The 20,257-nt window shown below is 39.2% G+C and overlaps 1 protein-coding gene across 1 annotated transcript in view; it reads left to right on the forward strand.

The window, feature by feature from the left end:
- Ostf1 (osteoclast stimulating factor 1) overlaps nt 1-20,257 on the forward strand; it is a 48,975-nt gene that overhangs the window by 19,142 nt on the left and 9,576 nt on the right. Inside the window, exons 2-7 of the mRNA XM_020186201.2 lie at nt 1,306-1,352; nt 9,638-9,688; nt 12,170-12,233; nt 14,409-14,462; nt 15,864-15,971; nt 16,896-16,945. Of these exons, the coding sequence (XP_020041790.1) occupies nt 1,306-1,352; nt 9,638-9,688; nt 12,170-12,233; nt 14,409-14,462; nt 15,864-15,971; nt 16,896-16,945 (374 nt within the window). The remainder of the gene's footprint in view (nt 1-1,305; nt 1,353-9,637; nt 9,689-12,169; nt 12,234-14,408; nt 14,463-15,863; nt 15,972-16,895; nt 16,946-20,257) is intronic.

The raw sequence follows: 20,257 nt of genomic DNA on the forward strand, positions 1-20,257 counted from the left end.
AAGCCACATTTCATATAGCTACATATGATTAACAGAGTTATCCATCATTTTGTGAAGTTATATTGGACACTGTTTTTCTAAACTACTAGTTTTCATATTGTTTTCAGGCATACTTTTATTTCTTTCTTTATTCTTTATTCATCCATATTTTACTTATTCATCAAATAATTGCATTTCTATTATGTGCCAGGTTCTGTGCTACGTGGACTTGGAGGTCTCATTCATCAACCAACAAAAATGCCTGTCCTCCCAATGCTTACAGTTTGAGTACTCACTCTTAATTAATGCATATGTATTTATACATATGTGTATTACATTATTCTCTGGTAGTATAAAATATGCTCAAATTAGCATAAAAAGTAAGATGGAAATCATTTCTGAAATAGGTGTCGTGTATCCCACTGTGGAGGCTAATGTCCTGTTTGATGGTCTTGTTTCAGATGTCATCTCTAAAGGGCCTTCCAAGGCACAAATGGAACTGTTACCACCTTTTCAATTGTCCCTCTATTTTGATGTTTTCCAAATCAGTTTCATGAAAGACCCCTTCTTTTTTGTATGTGTAGGTCCTATATGACCTACACATATATGTTTGAGTTTGTATTTATGTTTAGCAAACGTGTGTTTATCCTGAGTGCCCAGTAAGTGCTGGGAAAATGAACAAGTTGGGATTCTTATCCTCTGATGGGATGGGCCAGCAGATGAGTGGGTTATGACAAAGAGTGTTCAGGAAATGTGGCAGACAGGCATAGAAAGAGAGGGATTGCTTGGTAGAATGAAAGGCAGCACTCCTACAGTCCTCTGTGCTTGGTCATTGCACCCTCTTTCTGTTTTGGGATTTAATGGAGTCATGGGTTTCTCCTGCATGTTTTATTTTTCTCTTTCATTTTCCTCCATGGTATTTTTTTAAGGCAAATGTAAGGTGCTGATGGATTTAAGAATTTTAAACTGGTATAGATTGTCATGTCAAGTAGCTTTGTTGTTGTTAAGATGCTCACTTTTATATTTTTAAACTTAGATGCTTATGGTAGACGGGTCCATTCTACATAAAACAGAAACTAAATACAACTAATTAGGTAACTCCTACTGTTAGGAACAAGCAAAGTCATCCCATGAGGTGTGTGTTTATTCTTGCATTCATTTAACAAATATTTTAAAAATACTTCCTATGTGGAAAGGCACTTAACTCAAAATAACTTTCTCTCTTGAGTTTTTAATTAGGAAATTCTGAAGGAGATAATGGATAATACTATTTTAGAACAAACTTAGAAATGAAATAATTGATTGGATGTTTTTCTTTCCTTTTAGGGCAAGTTAAAGTCTTTAGAGCTTTGTATACCTTTGAACCCAGAACTGTAAGTATTCAGCTTTCAACTTTAGAATTGACATAATAATCTGTGATTTCATTTAGATTCTTCCTCTGGTTTAACTGATCTGTCTTTTCTTAATACAGTAGGAAATTCACAGGAATGAATGCTCAGTCACTTCCTACTGCTGACCCAGTTGGGCCAGCTAAGCCCCCCTGTTGATTTGTAAGTCCTGAGTCTGAAGGTCATATACTGCTTCTCCTCTCACAGTGACACTGCCTGCTTTCAAGTCACCAAGTGACCTATATATAAAGCACAGTGATCCTGTCTTAGTCATCCTTTCTGTGATTTATACACTAACCTTCCCTGGTTCTCCCCTTGACCCTCCAACCTCAAGTTACCTCAAAGTGGCCAACCTCCTGAGGCAGATTTTTATATCTCTGCCGCATACAATTTTTCCATTGTTAGGGTTTCTGGTGTCTATCAATAAATCCACCCATCCATCCATAGTTAAGTGAGTGCCTGCTATGTGCCAGACACTGCTGTGGGCCTTGGGGATAGGGCAGCAACAGTGGGAAGGACTCATGGAGCTTGCATACCAGTGGGGAGAGACAGACAGTCAGCACACAAATGGATGTGACTTTCAGGGGCTAAATGTTGTGGAGAAAAGTAAGGAGGGTACTAAGCAAAGAGGTTAGTGGAGGGCTGTATTATTTTCAACATGGGTGCCCAGGGATGGCCTTTCTATAAAGGTGACAACTGAAGGGGCAGTGAGGGGACAGGGCACATCAAGTACAAGCCACAACTTTGTGGATTCTAGAAACAACTGGAGAACATTGTGACCTGGAAAACCACGAACGAGAAAGAGGATGATGGGATATAAGTTCAGAGAGGCAAGGTGGAAAGGGTAGGCAGATCAAGGAGTTCGTTGTGGATCTCATTTGCGTTTTGCTATGGATAACATGGGAAGCAATTAGAAGGTTCTGAGCATGGGAGTGATAAGATAGTGAAGTTTTAGAATCCCTCAAATTGAAGCACATTTCAATTTGAGGTTAGAGGGTTTTAATATAGCAGTGAGTAATAGTGGAGCAAGGGAGTCCAGATAGGAGGCAAAGGAGAAGGAAAAAAAAAGAAACCATTGACTCTTCTCTCTTACACGAGAGATTAGAGCATTCTCTTGTGGGCAGCCAGCTTGCTGCCAGCTTCATCTGGGTTTGCTCTGGGTCCTGCTGTGCCTAGAAGCCCTGCAGGATGCGGCACAGAGCATGTGGCTCTCAGCATTGATTTACTGTCATTTAGTTAGGGCCTGCCTGCAAACCCCCAAATCTGTCATTTACTTAATCTCAAGGCCATGGTTCCTCATTAGAAAATGGGAATGCTATTTGCCATTTTACAGTAGAACCCCTCTGTGGTTGTAGCATGAGGTAAGTACTTAAAGCCCACCAGCTGATGAGTGCCAGTAAATGCTAGCAATTAGTACAACTAGTACAACTAGTAGGAGTGTGTGTATAATCAGATGAGCTCTTCCAAGACTTCAGAAAAAACTTTCTGGAACAAGAAAAGGATGGGTGGTCATTTTATATTTTCACCAAGAGCTTCCAGCGATACCTCCTGTGTTGGAGAAGGTGGGGGTGAGCAGGCGCTGTTTGCTGAGGCTGTCATAACACAGTGTCATAGACTGATTGTCTTAAGCAACAGAAATGTATTTTCTCAGAATTTTAGAGGCTAGAATTCCTAAATCAAGATGTCGGCAAGGTTGATTTCTTCTGCGCCCCCTCTCCTTGCTTGTAGTTAGTTACCTTCTCTTGTGTCTTCACATGGCCTCTGTGTGTGTCTGGGTTATATTCCCTTCCTACAGGACACCAGTCACAGTGTACTGGGGCCTGTCCTATAGACCTCATTTTAACTTAATTATCTCTTAAAGACCCTACTCTGAATATACTCACAATCTGATGTATTAGAAGTTAGGACTTCAACATCAGAATTGGGGAGGAGGGTGCAAAAGGCCATAACAGATAGGGAAGTATGAGACCCAGAATTGTCTTTAGCCACTGCTCGCAGGAAAGGCTAACATTTCATACCTCAGATTGTCCCCACCAGTTGTTTCTTAGGTTGCATGACCCCTGAGCTGGATAGAAGTGGGGAAGGACAGGTGGTCATCACCTGTGCTCCTGGTCTACTCCCTGAAGAGACTGGTCTCTCCTGCCTCCTTGACTCTAGAATGAAAACTACATTTACTTAGTTTTGAGATTGAGGGGACGCCTGGTTCTTTCTCCACTGTCCCTCCAGTGTCTTTAGTTGACATCATCCTTGTCCTTTCCCAGTGACACCTCCTCCCCTTCTGATTCCTCCTGACCTTATATCCTTACTCACTTCCAGCATGCAGACTCTACCTCCCCCATTCCACCTGTTAGACTGATATTCCTGAAATGTGGCTTTGGTCCACCACCTCTAAAGATATTTATTTGAATAAAGAGATGGTCTTCCATAGTCCGGCCCCTCCTTCTAACCTTCTTGGACCATCCAGGTGAGATCTGACTATAGTAGAGCCCATTTCTGAATCCTTCCTGGGCCTACAGCATTGCCCCTTCTAAGCTCACATGAACTACTTCCTCTTCCATAAACACTTCTCTGACTACTCCACCTAGATGTGGGCTTCCCCTTTCACCTCTGACTTACACTTGGTTTTTCAGCCCTACACACAGTGTAATCTGGGGAAGCAGAAGAATGCAGGAGTTCAGAGACTGTGCCAGCCTTTAAGACCTGCTCCTTCTCCTTAGCAGCTATGTGGCCTTGGGGAAATTACCTGACCTCACTGTCTCAGTGTTCTCAACTGTGAAGTGAAAATAATAATAATCTCATAGTGGGAATTAAATGAGATTATGTATAAAGTTGCTGTTACCATTAAGGACTAATTATTACTGTTCAAAGGAGTAGTGGTTGTTACATTTAACAAAAATTGATTGGTTGATGTATTGATTAATTTACCTTCAATTCTGCTCTGGGATGGAGTTTTTCCACTGCTTTGAAAAATTCTTAGTTGTTATTTAAATGTACAGGAGAAAATACACATTTAATTCATTCAATTTTTGAAAGTGTTCTATATTTAAAGTATGCTGGTTATTTTTTGCTACACTGAGGGGTTGAACTCAGGGCCTCACACTTGCCAGGCAGTTGTACTGCCACTTGAACCACTTGATTATTTTGGGGATAGGATTTCACTTCATGCCCAAGCTTTCTTGGACTGCGATCTTGTACCTGTGCTTCTGCGCGTATAGCTGAGATGAGAGTGGTGCACACCGTGTCCAGCTGGTGGCTGAGATGGAATCTTGAACTTTCTCCTTGGGTTGCCCTTGAACAGTGATCCTCCCAATCTCATCATACTTGGCTGACTGTGGTTTAGTTTTTTTTGTTTTTTTAATATTTCTGGTTTTAAGGATTCCTGACTGTCATCAGTAATGACCACCGTAAGCCCATTGCTCTATGCTCCTCCCTTTTTTCCCTTCCCTCAATTCAGATATTGACGGGTCAGGTCTGGTGCACAGGTACCCTCTACCTCCCACAGGCCTTCGTGAGTGGTTAAGTGCCCATGCTGTACCTGTTGTTAAATTTTGAATATCATCCCAGAGCTAGGTTCATTTATATTTATTTCTGAACGGGAATTTCTGTTGGGCAATGCTGGAAGCTCAGTATGGTCTTTTTCTCTGTGACTGGTGGCCATCTTCTCTGGAGAGACAGATATGCCATAGCATGTTGCAAACCAACCTGGCCCTCTTCAGCCCATTAGGACCAGGCAAGACTGAAGGATTGAGTTGGACTCTGAGGGATCAACATGTACAACGCCCTTAGGAGGCCCAGGTCCTGTTTTTAATTACTAATCCACCCTCAGGAGATAGTGACAGTAATGTCCAGCCTGTCTGATGATGCACTGAACAGGTAGAGCACGAGGCAACCGTGGCTCCAGGTTCTTCCTGCCAGCCCATTTCTCATCTGTCTTGCTTAACAGCAAGGTATTCCTGACATCACCCAGCCCTATTTGGTTCTTCAGTCTGATAAAGTGTCACACAGAGACCTGTGTGGAGTGGACAGACTAGTGTGAAGACATACTGATGGGGAGGGAACAGCATTTCCCCTGTGCTGGACTTCTGAGTGTTGGCCTCTGAAGGGAAACCAGCTGGAATCTGCTGGGCTACATGAGGTTTATAGCACCAGGTGTAGAGGAAGGAGCTCTAGAATAGGAATCCAAACTCTGTAGCAGGAGCCCAGCCCTGTTCCTCACTCTGTGACTTGCAGCAAATTCTTTCAACTTCCCTAGGTCTGGTTGTGAAATAGAGATTATACCCATGACCCAGCCCTGCCTAACTAAATGAGGCCAAGTATGCTTTGCAATAAAAAGAGCTGCTGTTGGTTTTGTTGCATGCATTACTAGGAACTTATTTTTTTCCCCTGATACTGCACTGCATTATTGGCAGGAAGTGGGGGGCATGAAGAATGATAGATATTTTCCAAGACCATCAGCTTTTAACATAATCATGACACCAGGTTGACAAATAAAGGCTGTGCATTATGCTTCTGTGTGAGAGAAAGCATAGGTGGGGATTAAGAGCTGGAACTGTATTCTGACTGTCACCTGCATTGTGACCTTGGACATGCTTCTTATTTAAATGTGGCAATAAAAGTAGTACCACTTCATAGTACTATAAATTAGTTCAAATTTGTAAAGGTCCAGATCAGTGCCTGGCACCGTACTAAAAAGTGTTGAATGAAAACATTTGTGGAGAATTTGTTTTTCCTTTTTATTAATTTTTGGGGCTTTAGATAATCAAGTCTGAAAAATCTCAAAAGTATATCACAGTTTTTCCCAACTTTCCATAAAATATTATTTGCATAGAACCAACAAAAAATTAATGCCTTGGGAATTATATGTTACCTAGAATATACGGAATAGGAATGAGAATGTGTTATCCAGTCTATACTTGTAGCTATGACAGCCAGCAGCTTTTTTCTTCTGATACCTTGTGAAAGGTTCTTCAAGGAGAGAGGAAATGAATGTGCTTAAAAATCAAGACCAACCAGGAACTAGAGAAAAGGTTAGTTTGAGAAGAATTAATTTAGAAGGTAACACACATGCACAGGAAAGCAATGCATATCAACTCTGTATAGCTGTCCTTATCTAACCTAGCAAAAACACTCAGTCCTTCCTATTATTGCTTATACTCTCTCTTCAACAAAATTAGAGATAAGGGTAAAATAGTTTCTGCCTGGTATTGAAGGGGTAGAGAGGGAAAGGGAGGGGGCGGGGGGGGTGTGGTTAAAAAAAAAACCAAAAACCAAGACCAAGCTGGAAATAGGGAGGCTTACTTCACTGAGTCACCATTCGCCATTTTCTGTTCCATGAGCACAATGCTAGGAATTTGAAAGTAGATCCTCATCAAACAGTTTACATCAAGTGCCCTACTGGGTGCTTTCTTAATAGAAAATGTGAAAATTATAGGTAAAATTTGATTTTAAAATCATGAAATTACCTTGTTGTCTGTATTGCCCCCAGCAGCCTGAAGAATTTTGTAGACTACCTCCTTAGGCACATTAGAAAAAAAAAACAACAACCCAACAACAACAACAAAAAAAACCCCACTTCTTTGGAAGAAGATATTTTAGGTAGTACATTGTGATCTGGAAGCTATTGATGAAAAGAGAATAAACTGACCCATTGTCATTTCTCAAGATAAAAAAGATAGTGAGACCTTTTTCTATGTGGCTGAAATCCACTCCTATGGTGGCCTCAGTTGAAAAAACACTCTGTAGGTCTGTGGAGTAGTTCAAGTGGTAAGAGCCTCTGCCTAGCAAGCAGCATGAGACTCTGAGTGCAAGCCCCAGTGCCTCCAAAAAACAACAAAAAATCACTCTGACTTAATGGGTGGCAGAGGCAGATATCACTATTGACAGCTGCCATTCATTCAAGTCTGAATCAGCACTGAGACTGGACTGATGAGATGCTTTACCAAACCACAGACACTAAAAGTCTTAGCTGGTTTTGACTTTATTCCTTTTTTAAAATTGAAGTAAAATTCATGTAACATAATATCAACCATTTAAAAGCAAACAGTGGCACATAATATAGTCACAATGTGTGGCAACCACTACTTTGGGCTAGTTGTAAACCATTTCATTACCTCAAAATAAAACCCTGGATCTAGTACCTATGAAGCACTTACTTCCCATTCCTCCTAACTTGATTTCTTATTTTATGCAAAACACTAATCATGGGGATATTGTATGTGTGCATGCATGTGAGATTGTGCTTTGTGTTTTTAAAGTTATTTGGTACTTTTTCATAATGTCTTTTGGTGTCAAGGGTGAGTGATTTTCTTAAGAGTGGAAATTTAGACTGATTGAACTTTTGCAATGTTAGAAGGAAGCTAAAACTGGGAAAGGTATCCGCTTAACGTTAAGTCTCTGAGGCACCAGTTGAAGAAGATTCTTTGCAAGACATAAATGGCAAATACAGAATAAGAATGGCCCAGCTCAGCTCTAGGATGGGAAAGATCTCTTCAAGGTATCAGATTCTTATAAAGCTCCAAGAAATGCAGACTTACTCCATGCCTTAGTGCCTTCTAAAGGAGAGACAAAATCAAATGGTGTTACGATTGCTAGTGAATGGGGCTGGGGGAATAGTTCAATGCTAGGGCACTTACCTTGCATGTGCAAAGCCCTGTGTTCAATCCCCAGTATCACACACAAACACACACACACACACACACACACACACACCCAGATTGTTAGTCTAGATAACCTTCCTGTTCTGGGGCTGGCCACCGAGTCCAGCTGGGATGCTGTGGTGGTGTGCGAGTCCTCTAAAGCCTATCTGAGAGGGATCCAGTTTGCAGCAAGTATTAAAGGAAATAGTTGATTCCAGATCACTTTCTATATCCATCAAGTGTTTATGGTAATATTGGTCATCCATCATCAAAACATTTTAGAGACAGATTGGAGACAATCTAAGAGACCTTTAATTTCTTTTCTCCTAAGTACTTATTTCAAATAAAATTACAATGCATTTCATCAAGTCTAATAGGTTTAAGTAATTTTGTTTAGTTTGTACTACTCTGTGGAATTCTAGTCTCTGTAAATCAAAGTATAAATACAACATGCTTTAAGCAGTTGTCAGCCATCTTGGAAGACATCATTATTATTTACTAATTTTTACACATAAAAGATCTGTGTCTAAATATTTATGTATTGTGATTGTTTGTTTCAAGCATGATATGTAGTTGATATGGTCTTCATTTATATTTGGGGGAAATAGTTATAATAATAACATAAATTACTAGTGCTGAAACATACTTACTTGCCCCAGTCTGCTGCTCAGAGGAGGTAAATAGGTGGAGAAGTGAATGGGTGAAGTAATTTGTTATACTCACATAATTTTTATCTGTAACGAATAGTAACCATAATGAGAAATAGCAAAACCTTTAAATTTATTAGTATTTAAACTAGTACACTAGTATTGTTTAAACTAGTACATGTTTATAATGGAATGTTTGGAAGATTTTTTAAGTATATTGAATGCATAATTGTGATCTTATGTGAAATTTTGTGCCCTACATTTTTCACTCAGCCTTAATAATGTAAGCATCTCCCAATATCTGAAATTCACTCTTTATAGTCATTGTCATTTTTTACTAAAAATATCATGTTGTTATCAAATGAAGGAGAAAGATGTTTAATTAAATTGCTAGCTTTATTCAGAGTTTATAAGACATCTGTCTAGTACAGGCCAGAGTGCATATAGAGTAGGTAATTAACCTCTTACAGCTGCTGTAATCTGTGAGCTACTTCTTCATATCTTAGCTCTTTAGCCTTATTAATGGCTGAAGTATGGGTAATGATTTACACACATAAAATGTTCATTCTTTCTGAACATGAAGAGTTTAGATAATGGTTCTCTTAAAATAAGCAAAAAGCAGGTGTTGATATTTTTCAAGGTTTTAATTCTAGATATTATATTTGTCATTTTGTGGAAAATCTATATATCACATTTTAGAATTTCTATAAGAAAAATTTTTAATTAACATTCTATTTTGATATTTTATGTATATATATACATATATGTACTTAAATATAAAATTCTTTGGAATTCATCATGGGAAAAATCCAGCTTTCTATTCATGTACTAATTTGTCAAGAATGTTTTGTTATGTGGTTTATGTGCTAATTTGAATATATAAGCAACATTGTAAGGATACTTTAGAATTTGGAATTATATAATTACAGAAATCATTATATTCTAATTCATGAAAAAAATCACATGGAGTCCAACTTTTTTCTTTTAGCCAGATGAATTATACTTTGAGGAAGGTGATATTATCTACATTACTGACATGGTAAGTCCAGCTAACATTTTGTAATACTACCATTGTACTAGAGATATACAATATAACTTTTATATAGCCATAAAATTGTAAAATTATCCAAGTGTGTATGTACATTGAATACATATACGGGAGTCTGTTGATTTTAGCACTATTTATAGCAGCATAAGATTGAAATGAAAGTAGCACTTTGGTTTATCAGTAGCAAAAATATATGAATAAGTGTTAGTATAATTCTCAAATGGAACAGTATGCAATGATAAAAAAGAGTGGGAATGTGCTATTATGGAGTAATTTAGTGAAAAAAATGCATATTGTATGGTTTCATTTATCCTTCATTTGAAATAAAAAATGAAAGGGTGAGTCATTTTTCTACATGGAGGAAGGGAAATAAATATACAGAAGAGACTTTAAAAATTACACTTTGTTTTGAAGATTTGTCTTTGGAATCATTCAAGCTTTTACATAGTTATAAAATTAAGTAATAAATAAGCAATCCCTAAAAATTAAAAGCAGAAGGAATCAAGTGACCTTAACTCAGTATATGAGCTGGTGATCAAATGACCTGTAAGTTGGCATAACCACACAGAGGACATATCCCCAGTGACTTTAAAACTAGGCAGTTTGAGTAAACATCCCTAGTAGAATGCATGTACAGGACATGAAGAACAACAGCAACAAAGAAATAAACTTGATTATGATCCGGTTGGGGAAGTATTGGTATCACCAATTCTGAGATGTTGCATATGTGTTGTGGTTGAGGTCAAATGAGTCATTATCAGGGTGGTGTTGACTTTCAGTACGGGAGGAAGGATGCACAGGTGTAAGATCAGCAAGGTTAAGTAGAAACTCAACAGTCCTTATTTGAATTGGAAGTATGTTGTATTTTGTCTATTCTTGCTCTTTTCTTTGAAAGGGCCTAAAAAACCCCCAATAATAGTGTGTTAGATTTTATTAAAAAGAACAAGACTCCATTGAGAAAATGTCTAGAACTAGGTCTAGGACAGCAAAGGTACAAGATTAAGCCAGAACAGTTTGTTGCTAAACACAAGAAACTCCTAGAATGTCTCAGTCACATTGGAAAGATGTAGGACCTAGTTTGAAGCAGCTTCCCCTGGCCAAAGAGAGGAAAATTTGAACATCAATTAGATCAACAACTCCCAAGGATTGAAATACATTCATGATGTTTAAATTTATGAGTTCCTAATGTTACCTGAAAACAAATACCATTGGTAGTGTGAGAGAATGCTAGGGAATCAAATTTTTACTTAGGAAAAGGATCAGAATTTATTCTGCCTTTTCTTATAAACTTTGTCCCAGGGTAACCCAAGAGTTGGTGAGGGAAAGTTTGCCTTTAAAGAGATACTCTAGTTATTTAAATGAAGAAGGAGTGATAGATTGTCCCCATTTATAACTCTATGAAATAATGGATCCAGAGGACGATCACCAATGCTAACTGATGTTACAGAAACAGAGACAACACACATTATGTGTTTCCTTGTGAGAGAAATCAATATGGCTGATGAAATATAGCCTTGCCAAAAAATTAGAAACTGAATCTAACTAAGCTGCTAAAACTGGCTACCAATTTATAGGGACAGAGGAACATGTTTGATTATAACACAGGTATGTAACAGTCAAAATCCAGATTGAAATTTTATAGAGCAAACAAATTGGTTTCTTCAACATACATATTGCAAGAGGTAAAAAGAATGTCAAAAGGACCTTTAAATTAAAGAGATGTAAAGAGGCAGCCCAGTCATATTATATGGTCCTGATTTGGGATCCCAAATTATGGGGCAACTGAGAAATTTTGAGTATTGACTAGATATTTGATGACGTTAGGGGAATTATTTTTGAAAAAAAGTTAAACTGTGATATTGGTATTGCATTTATCTTTGAAAAAGTCCTTATCTTCAGAGATACATATTGAACTATTTGTAGATGAAATTAATATGCTATCAAAATTCATTTTAAAATAGTCCCAGGGGAGAGGGAGAGGGTGTGGGGTATATTCGAAACAATATTGGTCTTGAGTAAATAATCCATGCACTTGGGAAATGGTTTATTATCTTATTCTTTATACTTTTGTATAGATTTGAATTTTTTTCTGTAATGAAAAGTTACCCAAAAGATGAATGTAAAATAAAAAATCTTTAGAATCCCTTCACCTTCACAAAGTATCTCAAAGTTAGAAGAAATTAAACTCTGGACAAAAAGTCTTGTAAGTGGTATAAGCTAACGTAATTTTTCCCTTCTTTTTCATATTCTCTCTGATTTGTTTGGTCATTGAGGCTCTGTGATGGAGTCTATTTGATGCTTATATACTTGTAATTTAGTGGTAAGGGAAACGGGTCCTCACAGTGAGAGTGTGAGAGAGCTTGATAAATGTGGGCAGGGCCCGTGTACACTTTGTAGTACAGGTACACCCTGGGAACCAAGCGGTTTTAAAAGTGATTTAGTACCATTTTGATTTACCCCTTCTTTCACCAGAGCGATACCAACTGGTGGAAAGGGACCTGCAAAGGCAGAACTGGGCTAATTCCAAGCAACTATGGTAAGTGTTGTCAGCATGGCTTTCCTTTAGTACACTATGTTCATTTTCAAGATCTGGTTCCTGAGGCCTTTATCCTTGCAGCTGTGGCTGAGAAATCAATGGAGTCATTGCCAGTCTAGGTGCCTATGAACACCAGATGTGCTTGGGCCTGACTTCCTGGCTTAAGAGAATGCATTGTATCATTTTTGAGAAAACTCAAGGTTTCCAAGGAAACACTTATGGTCTTACTTCATTCAGCTCTTAATACATTCTTAAAATGCTGTTAAACTAAATCTCACAGATTGTTTCTTAGACTAGCCTTATAGTTTGTGATGAAGAAGCTCAACTTTGTTAGTTCATTTTGGGACAGTGATGTTCATTAAATGCTTATCACAGCAGTTAGAGGAGCTCCAGCATTGAGTTGAAGCTTCTGTCACAACACTGTTTCCAATTGGAGGAGGGACAAAACAGACAAAAACAGTTAAGTAGAAATCAGTACCATCAGAAGAGCACAGGACTGGTAACAGTGTTGTGGGTTTTCATGTTGTTTTCCACTTTTTTTTTTTTTTTTGAGACAGTGTCTCATTATGTAGCCCAAGCTGGCCTCAAACTCATGATCTTACTGCCTCAGCCTCCCAAGTACTGGAATTATAGGAGTGTACTACCACACAGTATTGGGATTTGAATTCAGGGCCTCATGCTTGCTTGGCAGGTGCTCTCTCACTTGAACCACAGCTTCCAGCCCGTGGCTCTTCCATTTCTTAATAACAAGGTACCTTAGATACCTAACTACTACCTCTGGGATTCAATTTCCCTATCTGTATAATGAAAGGTTTGGATTTAGATTACTTTTGAGATCCCTTTAAAATTTAGTATTATGTAAATCTTTAGATTGATAGAGACGGCATCAGGCCTAAGTTCCCAAGTACCAGGGAGGGACTTAGAAAATGTCAAGGAAGGTCCTTCAACACTCTGGGTATATAGAGGTGAGGACTAAAGCCTGGAGCCCAGCACAGGGGTCCTGCTCACCTTAGTCTTAGGACAAGCTCTTTTTGGTTCTTTGCCTAAAAACCACTTTAAGTAGTCTTACAACTTTTCTGAGCTCCACCTGGCTCCTTTTTCTGTAGGAATTGTGGAACCAATAATGAGCACCAACTGAGCAGTGAAGCAAACTTGTATTCTTGACCAAGAATAGGAGAAATGGGAGATAAACTAGAAAATCAGCTTCTCACCCCTTAGGGATCAGGAGATTATCCATAGACAATAAAAAAAAGGGTAGTAAAGAGGAGGAATATTCATGTTCTTCTTGGAAATGGTGGGGTTTGTGTAGGCATTTGGGTCAAGTTGTGGCTATAGAAATTGTCAACTGGCATGGCACTGGAGAGGGTACCATTTCTCATGCAGATGACATTGCAAGTCCTGGGTTGCCTGGTGATCTGGCAGCCATCTTGGATCCAACCAGTTTCAGAGGGCCTCCCTGGAGAGGAAATTTGGCTTCCAGGCATCCTGTCCTTAGAGATAAACAAGATTAGGGCAGGGTAGAAATTCATCTAGGTCACCTAGGCAGTACTCAGGGTGACATTTGAAACCCCAAATATACTTTTTAGTGTACTCTGTCTCTGCCAATGCAGTGTCCTGTCACAGCTCTTCCATGGTGGTCCTGAAGTCACACTTGAACCACAGCCTTCCTAAGGGTCCTTCTAGGACCAGGGACACACCTTGCATAGGACAGGTAGGAAGGCGAATTGTCCTTTCTGAACACAGAAAATATTTCCCCCTCATTCCCTCCTACTTGTGTACACACGGGATTCGGGATAGTTTTCAAGTATGTTCAAAGTAGGGCAGTTTGCAGAATGTAAAAATGGAGCTCAGATGCTGTCTTTTGCAGTTTGGTGACTAAGTTTGTCTGTTTACTAAATACTGGAGTAAATCCCTGGGTTGGAGATTTGTCTGATTTTGTTTGTATTTCCAGTTAATTGCTGTGTTATTGCCTTTCTGGTTTCATTGAACACACAATTCAGCTTCTTTTAAAGGAGGGACTATTAGTTTAATTTTTCTGTTATTTTTTTTTATCCGCATTAAGTAAGGAAGGTTGTATTGTCTAAGGCCCTGACACTCGTGACCTTGGGGGACTGTGGGGTGCTGGATTACTATATGCTCTCAACACTGGGTTTACATTTTGTATTATTAATCTAGTGGCCGAGCAGGCAGAATCCATTGACAATCCATTGCATGAAGCTGCAAAAAGAGGTAGGTGTGATTTTCTATTTTTTTGATGAGGGATGTAGTACAGTTAAATGCAAGGATTTTAATTATACAGTCTGACAAATTTTGACAAATGAATCCACCCAGGGAAATATCTAGAACCTTTCTGTCACCCCAGAATATTCCCTCATATACCATCCCAGGAAAATCACTACCTCCCCCAGAGGTAACCTCTGCTGACCTCTGTCACCTTTAGAATGTAATAGTGATTTTAGTTTTAAAATGTTAGTCGACAAACACTTTTGAATTCTTTACCTATCTGTGCTCAATGGTGGAAACAGACAAGTGGAAGGAGATGGTCTAAGACTTCCAAAGGCCAGAGTCAGGCAGGGGAGACATATATGTAACTAGATCATTAAAATATGGGATGGCAAGTACAGCAATTAAAATGTGTTTAGTATAGCCAAAGTGAGGAACTGGAGGGCAGGAACATGGCTGTGTTCTGGCACTACTGCATTTAGGAGAGTGTTGATATAGGAAGGGTCAAATAAGTCTGGGTGTGAGCAGCAGCCATTAGTCTGAAGAGAAGCCATGGCCAAACAATGGTGGACATTGTCCTGAGTGTTCTTTCCTCCTGTTGCTCAGCGGTTCTCAGGTAGACATCTTGACTGTGAAAACTGCAGGGATGCTTCTGGCATCTTTTGGGTAGAGGCTGGGGATTGCTAAACATGCTGCTGGAACAGGCTCCCCATCAAAGAATTCTCCAACCCCAAATACCCATAGTGCTGCTGTCAGGAGGCCCTGTTCTAGATAATGGGACATTGTGGGAAAGCCTCAGTGAGTTCCAGTTCATTCTGTTCTAGGGCTTTCAAAATCTCAATGTGAAAAAGGAAAGCATGGGTTTAGAACTATTAATCTGACATTTAAAAAATCCTTTGTAAATTAGGTACTTATTGTATTAGCTTGAGAACTTTAAATTAATAGTTATACTTCAGCATATAAGAGCAGTAGCTTTGAGTAGCTTATTTAGTATTTCTTCTCTTATAAGAATTGAAAATGTTCTTTAAATATGAATAGAAATGTTTCTGTTTGTAATTAGGTTTGACTGGTTTGCCTCCTCCCACTAAGGTTCAGAATTTCACAAAGAAAAAGAACATATCTATCTATCTATCTCTCTATATTTTTTTACAGAATAGAAATAACTTAAGTAGACCTGTTTAGACAATTCTTCCCATCCACCCATTAAAAATTGATGTAAATGCTTTCCATTAATAAACTGGAAGTCAAAATGTACCATAATAAATGCACTGGTGGACAGGTCTTAATTTAAGACTTGCTGATTAATCCATTACAAGTAGAAATTTATGAAGGATGAAATTGATTTAAAAGCAGCACAAAGAATAAAAGCCTCTTTCTTGTGTTTTTATAAATGCAAAATTCTTTCAGGCAACTTGAGCTGGCTGAGAGAATGTTTGGACAACCGAGTGGGCGTTAATGGCTTAGACAAGGCTGGAAGCACTGCCTTGTACTGGGCTTCTCACGGGGGTCACAAAGGTATTTCCTTTTGTTTGTTATTACAAATTTCTGTGCTGCTGAAAATGTGTGTCATGTAACGGAGCCAGATTGACAAAAATGAAAAAAAAAAAAATAGTGTTGGCTACTCTTTTTGAATCCTTTAGAACACCAGCCAGAAGCCTTGCACTGGGAGTTTTGTAGAACAGGGGGTGAATGCAGCTGGCCAGTCTCACTGCACACACAGGCCTTTCACTTGAAAGGCTGGAAACTTCCTTTCCTCTCCCAGGCTTTTAAAGGTTACCAGAAAAACAGTAAAATGAAAACAAACCCACTAGCTAATCTTACAGAAGGAAAGCACAGATTTGACTCTTCTTAGTTTCCCAGAATATACTTTTATTCCTTTTTAAGCTTTATGCAAACTGTTAAATTTAGAAGAAAGACATTGTCTTGGGTTTGCAATTCAATTGATCCTTGCCCTGTTATAATGAGTAATAATGACAAATTGAATTTCTACATGTATTTCATCTTGGCTAAAAATCTACCACCCCACTCTCCACCTCTCTACAAACACCTGAAATAAATTCAACAACAGTGAGGAAAGCAGAGTCCAAAAAATTAAGTACCATAGCCAAGGGAAAATTCGTGACTATCTCTTCAAAGAAACCTTATTTTAGCTAATAAACATGTTAGTTTTTTTGAATACTTGTATCATAGCAAATATAAAAATATTCCTGTATTAGATGTCACATGAAAATGCAAAAACCAAAACTATTTGAAAAAAATTTTTCCTGTAATGTACTTTTTAGATTCTTTAGTTTTTCTGCATGTAAATTTTGATAAATTTGTTTTAAGAATTTTCTTAAAGATCTTCCCAAAGGATCATCTCTTTCAATATTATTGTGCATACTTATATCAGGTTTTACTTTTCATTTTTAAGAAATGTCTTTTCTATTTGAATTTCAGATATAGTGGAAGTGCTATTTACTCAGCCAAATATTGAACTGAACCAACAGGTGAGACTGCTTAGGATGAGAAAACCATTAAACACACCTGCCCTTGCTCTCTTTGGTACCATGTGGCTTGTGGGCACGTACAGTTTTTAATCAAACTACTGTAAACATATAGATTTTTGGTTTTGTTTTTTCGTTTTGTGGTACTGGGGTTTAAACCCAGGACCTCACACAGCCTAGGCAAGCACCGTATCACTGCACTACATCCTTGGCATTGAGCACATAGTTTCTTTTCTTTTTTTAACTGGGGCTTGAACTCAGGGCCTACACCTTGAGCCACTCCACCAGCCTTTTTTTGTGGAGGGTTTTTTCCAGATAGGATCTCGTGAACTGTTTGCCCAGACTGGCTTTGAGCCAGGATCCTTCTGATATCTGCCTCCTGAGTAGCTAGGATTACAGGCCTGAGCCACAGTGCCCAGCTAAGTACATAGTTTCTTAAAACTATTATTATTGTATTAAGATTCAAATTGTACAAAGCCCTGAATACCTTCCCCACTCTTCCTCATATTGCTTTCAGCCTTTAGCTCTCTCTTCTTGTCCCTACCTTCGGGTTTCTGGGGAGTAGGTGTGCGGAGCTCTCTGGTCACACAGCATCTTCACAGGTATTTTGATTTCCTGTTGGGTTGGGAAAGATTTCAGCTTATCGTCTGCCCCAGTTCTTGTTTTCTAGTGCCCCAGTCCCCAACCATCCCGCTTCTGCACCTCCCAGTGTGTCTTATTTAGTTATGTTTCTATATGTTGCTTACGTTATTACTGCTCTCTATGCAATGATCACTGCTGGTGTAACTTTTTTTGTTTTTGTTTTAAGTATTGACTTCTGTTTAGCTTTATGCTCTGCTGATATACTTTTATAAGATGCACAAGATAATCAGTGACTTTTTTCTTTCTGGACTCATACTTTCCAAAGCCCCCCATCTTCATTCTCCAGTCCAAGATACCTGACCTCTTCTTCCCTTCCCCTCTCTGCTGTATTGTATTCTCAGTGTTCTGGATCTCTTGTCTTCCATTGTCAGAGAACATCTTCAAAGAGATGAGAAAGAGGAGGTTGAGATTATTCATTTGTCAGATCACAACTCTAGGTTGAAAATAATTTCCTTCAGAATTTTGAGGGCATGGCTCAATGGCATTTTCATTCCTGGCGTTGCTTTTGAGAGGCTTGATGTCACTTTGATTTCCGTATTAGACAGTTTTCTGTTCTAGTGAAATATCTGAGGCCAGTTACTTTATAAAGAAAAGAGGGGACTCGAGGGCATGGTGCTGGCGTCAGCATGCTCTGTGTGAAAGCCTCAAGGTGGATGGCATTATCATGGTGGGAGCCTGTGAGAGGGACAGAGCACATTCCCAGATGGGAAGCCAGAGAGAGATTGGGGTCCCACAGTCTCTTTCAAGGGCAGTGCCCTCAGTTGACTTATGGACCTCCCACTATATCTGTGTTAGACTGCTTTCTGATACTGTAACAAATGCCTGTGATATTTAACTTACAAAGAGGAAAGGTTTATTTTGGCTTAGTTGGAGGTTCAGTTGAACCTCAGCAGTGATCAGTTGGTCCTGTTGCTTTTGGGCCTACAGCAAGGCATCATGGTGGAGCATGAGCAAATCTGCCTCACTTCATCACCCAGAAACTACAAGAGGAATGAGAAGAAGAAGAAGAAGGAGAGACTGGTTTCTACCCTTCCCTTCAAAGTTACTCTCTCCCTTCCCCTCCGCCTCAGTGACCTAAAGAGTTCCCACTTGGCCCCACCTCCCAGTGGTTCCACCACCTCCCAAGAATGCCACTGTAGGGACCAAATCTTTACCACAGGGACCTTTAAGGGGTAAGTAAGGTTCATACTGTAGCAAGACCTCGCCTCTTAAAGGCTTCACACCCCTTCCACTGCCTCCACTTTGGAACAAAGCTTCCAACACAGGGACCCTTAGGAGACAAATGGTAACCATATGCACATTCTAGCAATTCTCATTCCTTATGTAAGATCTGCTTTTTTCCTCACTAACGGTCCTTATCTTTGAGGTTCTAAAATTTTATAAGGATGTGCCTCAGTGTTATTTTTCCCCTAGTAATTGTAATGACATCTTTCAGCCTAGAAAATTTTCTTGTGTTATTTCTGATGTAGTATTTGACTATTTCTTTGTTCATTTGGTTCTAGAATGCCCATAGTAAGACGTTGGACCTGTTGTTTTGAACCTTCATTTTGTTAGTTTTTCTCAGAGGTTTCTTCACGTTTATCATATTTTATTTTGGCTTTCTTTTTAATTCTCCAGAGCTCCTATTTAACTTACTGTTGCTGTGTGGAAGACTACCAAAGCTTAGCAGCATTTATTATTTCCTGTAGGTTAGGATTCTGGGCATCAGAAGGTTCTCTGCTCAGAGTCTCACACGTTGAAGTTCAGGAATTGGCTGGAGCTGGGTTCTTCTTCCAAGCTCACTCAGGTTGTTGGGAGATTGAGTTTCCTTCCCCTCTAGCACTGAGGACTTCAGCTTTTGGAGGCTTCTCTCCTCCATAGATCCCTTACAACATGGCTATCTTCATTCTTGTTTAAGGCCATGGGAGATGTCTCTCTGCTGCTTAATTTTGTGTTGTTTTTCTAATAAGGCCCAACTGATAAGGCCTGGTAACCCATAATAATCTCTCTTTTGGTAAACTCAGTCCCTACTATCTAGAAGTCTAATTATGGGAGTGACAGCTCTTATATTCTCTGCCCCACCTACACTCAAGGGGAGGATTTATTCTGGGGTATATAACAAGGGACAGAAATCTCAGTGGCCATCTGAGAATTCTGTCTACCGTAAGCTCTTAGTTTACTCTGTTAGTTTTAAATATCAGCTTTTTCTTGTTTCATTATGTATTATCACATTATATTTCTCTGACATATTAATTATAGCTTTTAAAAGTGTTTTCTGTTATTTACTGTGCCGTATCTTTTCCTCTGGCAGCCATTTATTTTGTTTGGGCTTTTCTTCAAATACTGTAGACCTGCCTCAAATACCCATTCATTTGTAAATGTGATTGGAAGGTATGTGCACTTGGCGGGCTTTCTGGCTGGTGGGCTTCCTAGCTGTTGTTATGAGACAATACCCAGGTGCTAACATAAATACCGCCTCCCCCACAACCGTGGGGGTATACACTGTCACCTGAGAGGCATCTTGCAGTCTCCTGCCTGTGTGTATACCCTTCACTGCACACATTGGGGCCATAGGGTGGGTAAGAATAGCTGAGAGAGGGGACTTGCTGTTCAGTTTAGGTATTTCACCTAACTTTTAATGTTTTAGTTTCTGGCCTCATTGTCACCTTCTCTTGTACCTGTACATGAGCTTGG

This window comes from Castor canadensis, chromosome 13 (genome assembly GCF_047511655.1).
Source record: "Castor canadensis chromosome 13, mCasCan1.hap1v2, whole genome shotgun sequence".
NCBI lineage: Eukaryota > Metazoa > Chordata > Mammalia > Rodentia > Castoridae > Castor > Castor canadensis.